This window comes from Salvelinus alpinus, chromosome 4 (assembly GCF_045679555.1).
Source record: "Salvelinus alpinus chromosome 4, SLU_Salpinus.1, whole genome shotgun sequence".
In the NCBI taxonomy this organism is placed as follows: Eukaryota; Metazoa; Chordata; class Actinopteri; order Salmoniformes; family Salmonidae; genus Salvelinus; species Salvelinus alpinus.
The window spans coordinates 53204230-53212751 of NC_092089.1; the positions used below are offsets into that span (position 1 = coordinate 53204230).

General features: G+C 40.2%; 1 protein-coding gene across 1 annotated transcript; it reads left to right on the top strand.

Moving 5' to 3' along the window:
• Nucleotides 1-8142, top strand: LOC139573950 (galanin receptor type 1-like). The gene is made up of 3 exons (XM_071397965.1): nucleotides 1-1033; nucleotides 1280-1345; nucleotides 6948-8142. Exons 1-3 carry the CDS (start codon nucleotides 302-304, stop codon nucleotides 7263-7265), a joined length of 1116 nt encoding a protein of 371 aa, XP_071254066.1. The 5' UTR covers nucleotides 1-301; the 3' UTR covers nucleotides 7266-8142.
• Nucleotides 8143-8522: the final 380 nt, after the last annotated feature.

Genomic DNA, 8522 nt, shown 5'->3' on the forward strand with positions numbered 1-8522 from the left:
GAAGCCATCCAGCGACTGAGGACGCATCAGGTGGAGAGAGAAACTGCATTACGCACCAATCAAATATAGAACAGTACCCTCTGGACCGCTAACTTCAGACATATTGACAAAATGTCTCATAAAAAGTATCTTCACTTACATTGTATCGAAAAACAATGAGGAACATTGCAACGAATTTAGATACAATATTGTGTGATGGCTGCATTCAAGAGACTCAAGAGACTTTGAGACAAATTATGCTTTAATTATCTGAATTGGCAAAAACGCCTGCCAGCTACTGTCAAACGACCCAGGAAGACATATGAAGGCATTTGCTCCTTCACTTACATTTGAAAATAGTTCAGCGCTAGAAAAAGTGATGAACTCGTCTGGTTTGGACAACCTAACCGAATTTGCACCATGGTATGTCAACAGAACGGATGTCGAGGAGGAAAATCAGAAACTTTTGTTCGGGATTGGCATGGACAACTTCATTACGCTTTTGGTTTTCGGACTCATCTTTACGCTTGGAGTGTTGGGGAACTCCATGGTTATCACGGTGCTGGCCCATAGTAAACCCGGAAAACCACGGAGCACCACCAACATATTCATCCTCAACCTTAGCATCGCTGACCTGTCCTACCTGCTTTTCTGCATCCCTTTTCAGTCAACTATTTACATGATGCCGACATGGGTTCTGGGTGCCTTCATCTGCAAGTTCATTCATTATTTCTTCACCGTTTCCATGCTGGTCAGTATTTTCACCTTGTCCGCAATGTCGGTGGACCGCTACATTGCCATTGTTCACTCCAGAAAGTCGTCCTCCATCCGCGTGTCAAAGCACGCTTTGATCGGAGTGGTGGTCATTTGGATACTCTCTTTGGCCATGGCAGCGCCAGTCGCGGTTATACACAACATATACCAGAGAGACGAGAATCACACCTATTGCTGGGAAGTGTGGCCGGATCAAAACCAAAAGAAAGTCTATGTTGTTTGCACGTTTGTTTTTGGTTATGTATTGCCCCTGTTGCTGATTTCGTTCTGTTACGCAAAAGTAAGCAAGCAATCCTGATTTATTTATTATTGTATTGATAGAGAATTGTATTCGCAATGAGTTATGAATGCCTTTACATATGTCAATTTATGAGTTTGGGTAATCTAAAATGGGGACAACTAAGACATCAATTAGATAGCCTTTGAAAATCAATTATGTCAATATAATGTTATTGTATATTTGTTATAGCATAGGCTTAAATGGATCGTTTGGTATGTCATCACACAATTCTTTATGCATTTTCAGGTTTTAAATCACCTGCACAAAAAACTCAGAAACATGTCCAAAAAGTCAGAGGCGTCGAAAAAGAAGGTATGTAAAACCATTCATCACATTTTACATATTGACTGTTGATGGTGATCATTAGTTGTATGGCGGACAGCCCCACAAATGTAGTATGTTGCTGTATTACAGTCTCCCACACCAGTTGTCCAGCAGCAGTCTAGGATTTAAAGCTGCAGTCTGGGATTTAGGAAGCTGTGCATTGGTCTTTTCAATTCTTCATATTTACTTAATGATTCTTGAAGAATATAACTTATACATGTCTCACGAGCTTAGCACTATGACCCACTGTGGTTTTTATCATAACCCAAAATAGGTTTTATTACTTGTTTACAAACACAAAGAATGTAAAGAAACACTGTATAGCTTCAAAATATGGTTTAAACTATATCTAGGAGTTGAACCATCTTAGCCTGTCAGTCCTTGCATTTAAAGAGTGTTCTATGATTTTGAGAGGACTTATGCCTCATCACAGCTCAGCTATGTGGCAAACAAGTGACGGTGACCCTGTTTTGTTGTTTAACATTTTTACTTTAACACTTTTTCTAGACATCTTGTCTAGAGCTCTAGGAGTCTAAAAACACTGTTTGGATAAGATGTTTTCAAAGATATAATCATAGCAAACATATCATGCAATGTTCAATGTCCAATCCCTCTTACTTTTCAATGCACTTTATGATGATGTTTATAATGATGTTGATGATCAATTTGGTTCAAGTCGTTACACAAACTCAATGTAATTTGAGAAAGCCCATGTTTAGTAATGTGCCATTTTCAGAGACATTGTGTATAAAAGCATAGAGCCAGAGGTGTCATGCCCAATATCCGATTTGTTCTGTTTAAAAAAATATATATATAAATGAATAATATATTTTTGGTTGTTGTTTCTCTGTAATACCACTAGCCACCTAGAAATGTTATGAAGTTGGCTTTAGCGGGCACAGATAAGTTCCCTATCTCCCAAACTCATAACTAGCTACCAAGAAGCCATTTCATGCTATCAATCAAGTTAGAGTAGCTATCTTGTCTATCTTAGCTGACATGTTTTCTGGCAAGATCGGTCGACTTTAGAAAAGCAAGCAATAACTACATGTACTGAACAAAACTCACACCTTTCAATCTTTTACCCAGATCTTAGCAGAGATGCAGAGAAGCATATTTAGTTTCTTTAAAAGGAGAACCCCAGACAGCTCAAGAGGTATGCTTAGATATGCAGCCAAATATACATATTATTGACATAGAATCAATCATAATGATTATGGCTCTAGATTGTAGGAAAAAGCTGTTTCAGGTGTTTGAACAAGGCAATCATCTCCAACCTCCGCTCCCCTCCGGACCACCCCCCCAGCCATCCTCACGTACTTTGTACCAGCTCAGATTTTTTGGGGGTGCATTATGCACCTGCATAGACCTGCAACGTATACCATGGAAGAACCAACATTCCATTGCCAGTTTTCTAGGCAAACATAATAGTCGAGTGAAGAAAAATAACCGATAAACTTAGTCAGTATTGTAAGTTGAATATAAGGCACTTGGTATCGGCGGTACATTCCATCTACAATGTCCCTGAAGCGCCTGTCAATTACCACACTTGAGTGAAGCAGCAGGGTGGGAAAGTGCAATCAAACTGGACTTAAAGCCATTACTCTTCTTAATGGCCATTTGCCTGTCTAAGCCAACCCGCTGCTGCTGCTCGCCTGGCGCTGACCGTCTGTCAGACCTGTATCACACACCAAAATATGGGCCTCAGAGATCTATATTTGTTCTAGCCAATATACTCCAAATAAACGGTTCAGTAGTGTCCTCAGATTTTTTAAATACATTGGCTCATTAGTGTTGGCCATTACAATATGCCCAGATACTGGTCCATATGGCGTACACATAACTAAACAATCAAATATTAATGATGGTCTGAACTAAGTGTTTACAAAAATGTATTCTCGTTTTGTCACATTTACACAGTTTCAATGTCATTCAATAAGTATAAACTCTGATTACTGAAATATTTGTCTATAGGAATAGCTTCACTATAATCAGGTTTCCATGCGAGTAAAGTACATGTCGGATAAATGACACAACAGGCCTGATGGAAACCAATGTCAACACAACTAAAATGTCAACACAACTAAATACTTCAGACAAGGTGGGATCTTTTTGTGTCAGTAACATTAATTATGCGAGATACGCTTTTAATAATAACCATCATATCACGTAATCGCGTGACTCCATTACATGTTGTGTGGTCCTCCCACTACGACTCAGGAAATAATTCATTTTATTAGGCTACAAATGAAATAAATTATGATGAACTTGATGCTCCTTTCCAATAAATATCGAGGGTCTTATTCTGGTGACATGATGATCGATGCTTGGCTGCTATTTGACAAATAAAAACAATCTCGCTATTTTGTCCATAATAATCTCATCATGTAGGCTATACCCGCATTGTATCTGCGAGCTGTTGGCTAAGGCGCACGTGCCAATACCAGAGGGGGCACATTCGCCAAATAACGTAATTTATTTTGTGACAAAACCATCAGTAGAGTTGAAAATGTGATGGAAACCCATTTAACTTATATCTTTTTTTATTTTTATCTGATACATGATACATCTGATACATAAATCACAAAAGTGATTTTTATGTGCACTACGTCATCACGCACAGCCGCAAGAAGCCAATTTAATGGAAATACATCTCTGGTGGGAAAACGCACATATTGTTTTTATGCAGATTTTAGAATATACTCATGAAAATATGTCGCCAATTGGATGGAAACCTAACTGATGAGATACTGCTGCCTGGTTCAAATCGATGCGCATGTTTGAGTCGTCAATCATCTCACCCAACCAGCCTAATTTATTTACAGTTAAAGCTTTCACTGTGGATACAATTAAATGCGTCAAATGAGTAAAGTAAACTGAGGCTGTGTCCATAGGCAGATCAAGAGACAAGGTATTCAATTAAAGGTATAATCAATTGTGTGTTTGTGTGTCTGTGTGTACAAAACATTAAGAACACCTTCCTAATATTGAGTTCCACCTCCCACTTTGGCCTCAGAACAGCCTCAATTTTGTCGGGGCATGAACTCTACAAGGTGTCAAAAGCGTTCCACAGGGATGCTGGCCCATGTAGACTCCAATGCTTCCCACAGTTGTGTCAAGTTGGCTGGATGTCCTTTGGGTGGTGGACCATTCTTGATACACACTAGTAACTGTTGAGTGTGAAAAACCCAGCAGCGATGCAGTTCTTGACACAAACCGGTGCGCTAGGCACCTACTACCATACCCTGTTCAAAGGCACTTAAATCATTTGTCTTGCCTATTCACGGTCTGAATGGCACACGTACGCAATCCACGTCTCAATTGTCTCAAGGCTTAAACATCCTTCTTCAACCTGTCTCCTCCCCTTCATCTACACTGATTGATGTGGATTTAACAAGGGATCATAGCTTTCAACTGGATTCACCTGGGCAGTCTATGTCATGGAAAGAGCAGGTGTTCATAATGCTTTGTACACTGGCCTCGAACTCCAGCCGTCAGTTCAGTAACTCCTCCAATGCTGTGAAACGGCGCAGCTGGGAGGAGCAGCTGGGAAAACAATGCTACTCTAGCCACTGTTATAAAACGTCTCCACTTATCAGCCCTAGGTACACACAGAAGGAGGACAGGGTGTTTTTAGACTGCCGCGTGTGGCATCCAAGTGAGCACGCCAAAAAACGTATTTTCAACATCTTGTGCTCATAGGGATCTCTCTAAAGCTCCTGTAATCCCCTGTGACAAGCATATTGAGTAAATGTTGTACTTTCAATCCACTCCTGAAAAATAATCTTGACAACGTGTTTGGATTATTATAAAGGGAATCGTGACACGAGGCCAGATAAACCTGGATTTTTTTGTATCATGCACTTGGTTATAAATGTGACATGTCATATGAATTCCAGTACTTTCTGACACTTCATAATAAACATACTCAAATAAATGAAATGTCAACAGACGGTTGTTAGCGATTGCAGTCTTAAAAAAACATATTTAGGCTGTTCTGAAAAAAAAAAAAAGTTCCCTGGAGTAGGTAATGGGTTTGTTTTGGATTGGCATGCCGCTATGTTTTAATGAATTCCCTGCGTAGGGCACAGTTAATTAGCAGATTTAACAGTTTTACTCTCAGTTATTTCATTCATTTAGGCATTTAAACAGCACACAGGAATTGTTATGGATGCCAATACTGGACTGGCTCTTCCAAAAACCTCTAAATGAGGAGCTAAAGCCCTTCAATGTGAGGATGGCAGAGGGGAAGTCACAATATTCTACCTCCACTGTTTCACTTCATTGATTTTATCTTTTGGGGGGATTTTTTGCCCCTCTGACTGTGTTTGTGTGTGTATGTGTGTGGGCATGTGTGTGTGCTGTACTATACATACCGATTCAGATTCCTCTTCTATACCATATACAGTAGCTTAAGAGAGTGATTTATATATTTATATTTCCATATATGAGCCCAATAACTATTTACAGATTCACAAGTTGTCACCGTCAAAATAGCTGTGCTCGGTCTTCAAGAGAAACACCACATAGACTCAAACACCTAGACTTAACTAATGATGATAAAAAATAAATAACAGTGCAAGGTTATTTCCGTTTAAAATTTGGGATTTGACTGTTGAATGAGTAATTGAACGCTACACATACCAATTTGACAGCTGTGAATGATTGGGAGTTCAGTGTACAGTCAGTTCTGCTGGTCTTCAAAGGAGATCTTGGGAACAGGTGAAAGGGAGATTTTTTTTCTGCGGATGTGCCTTTTGAAACAATGTGGTCGATGTTGATTTTGGGCTGGTTGTAGTGCTGAATGGTAGGTGTTTGAGCTGGACTTATGTACATTTTCATGATGCGACCAAGCTTACTGAACCTCAGTTCATCAATTCATTACTTAGTTACATCTACCCCTCTGTGTCTGATCTTTCTGTCCTTCTGTCTGTCTTTATACTACAGGTCTGTTTTTTTATTGTCTGCGTTCCTATCGGTCTTTGACCATATATCTTTCTCTCTGCCATCCCTCCCTCCTTTTTTCTCAGCATCATTTCCCAGTTTCCTGTAAAAGCTCCATGGGCTACCCTGTTAGTGGGGCTTGGGGACTGCTGTGGCAGGCAGACACTCGAGCCTCCCTTTTACCCAAATAGCAGTGGAAAGCAAGCAGACACATTTGTAAACATCTCCAGCCCAGCCCCAATGCCTTTTTTAGTATGTTCCCGCTCTTTAATATATCTCCCATGTTGTGTGCTAATTATTTAACACAACGGTAAATCAATCTGCAAGCCAGGAATGCAGGGGAAAGGCAGAGCAGGCCAGCAAGCATGAAATTGGCATTTCAGCTGACAGGTGCCACCTTTAACTATGCTAGTTTTGGCAAAAGACATGAGAACATCCCAGATTCATAAAGAGACAAGGTTATACACGTCACATGCTTAGTGGACGCACACCGCTATAACAAATAGACAATGTATTGACATTAAAAGATGCATTCAGATTTATTTTTATTTTTATGAAAGATAAAACTGTAGTGGACAAATGCCACCCTTCATACTTGGAGACCTCTTACCCTGTGCTCCCCCTCTCCCCTCTCTCTCCCCACTAGACTGCCCAGACGGTTCTTGTAGTGGTGGTGGTGTTCTGCCTGTCATGGCTCCCCCACCATGTGGTCCACCTGTGGGTGGAGTTCGGCAACTTCCCCTTGACCCAGTGGTCCTTCTTGTTCCGGGTGGCGGCCCACTGCCTGGCCTATAGCAACTCCTCCGTCAACCCTGTCATCTATGCCTTCCTCTCGGAGAACTTCAGAAAGGCCTACAAGCAGGTGTTCAGGTGTCAGATTACCAACTCCCCTCTCAACGAACTCAAGGAGTTCCGCAGCAAGGTGGACAACACACCACCCTCCACCAACTGCACCAACGTCTGATTGGAGGTCACCGAGTGCCAGCTCAACTACGGCCATGCTGATTGGTTGTTTTCAAGGGGGCCTTCTGAGACATATAATGCTATGAGATTCCATGTTTTAATTCAGAGATTGCATGAAGACAATATGAAGGAAACTGGATATGCACTCAAGCTACATAGTTCCACATCAGTGCTGTTCCATCATCAGAATAACGCCACGCCAGACGATGTGCCATACTGGACATACGATCACGTTAGCAGCTCTCTTTCTCTCTTGCTCCCTCTCTCTCCCTCTCCTCCTCTATCTTGCTTTCTCTCTCGTTCTCTCTGCTGTGATCACAGGAAGATTGCTGAGTCTGACTCTCAGGAATGGAAAGAATGTGGACTTTGATATCTCACTGACCATCTTATCATACATCAAAACTGTGAATGTTTGGTCATTTGCCTTCTTATATGTGCATATTGTTGGTCCTTTGTGATGCTGTATTTCTGCTGTCTTAAGTAGCTATTGAAATGAGCGTCTATAATATAGCTTCACTCTACACATTAAAGCCTGAGGTTACTGCTGTATATTGTACATGGTATCCTATCATGGAGTAGTTTTGAATTGTTAAAAATATTAGCTATTGCTCTATTAGATATTGCCCAGAATATAAAAAATGCACACAGTGTAATTTTCTCTTTAAAGTTGAATATTTTTTTGTAGAGAAAGCATTTTGTTGTTTGAATGTAATGGCCAATTCTCTTGTTGCGAGTTGCCAATGTGTATACAAGGGAAATGTTGTCCGTATAATTTAAACCTGTCTTGCCATCTGTAATAGAGTTTTCAATGGAAATAAACACATGTTGGGATTTTTAATAACGTTATTGTATAAACTATTTAAAAACTATAATGTGTAGTCAATATAAGCCTACTTTATCTTATTTATTGAATTGGTGTATGATATGGAAAGCTTAAGTCCATGTTTTCTGGCGTATTGTTTTGTGATGACTTTGGCTTGTACATTAGAACTTGTACAGGTACAGTATGTGGTTTTATCTTAGTGCTGGATCACTGAGCAACCTTGCTTCAAAGGCATTGTGTGGGATCTCGTTACCCTTTGACTTCCATTTCCCCTCATCATTACAGAGTAAACTAAAGGAAAATCTTCAAAGATCAGAGGCTGCCAAGATTTTGTTTGTCTGTGGTAACCACTTACAATCAGAAGTAAACAGAAAAAACACAATTATTCTCACAAAAGTATATCCTGCCCCTTTTCACAGCTAATACCACATCCAT

Excerpts from the sequence above, each read along its gene's own strand:
- LOC139573950 (XM_071397965.1), top strand. The coding sequence starts at position 302 with ATGAAGGCATTTGCTCCTTCACTTACATTTGAAAATAGTTCAGCGCTA. Across the intron at positions 1,034-1,279 it reads TTTCGTTCTGTTACGCAAAA|GTTTTAAATCACCTGCACAA; the intron begins GTAAGCAAGCAA and ends ATGCATTTTCAG. Across the intron at positions 1,346-6,947 it reads CAGAGGCGTCGAAAAAGAAG|ACTGCCCAGACGGTTCTTGT; the intron begins GTATGTAAAACC and ends TCTCCCCACTAG.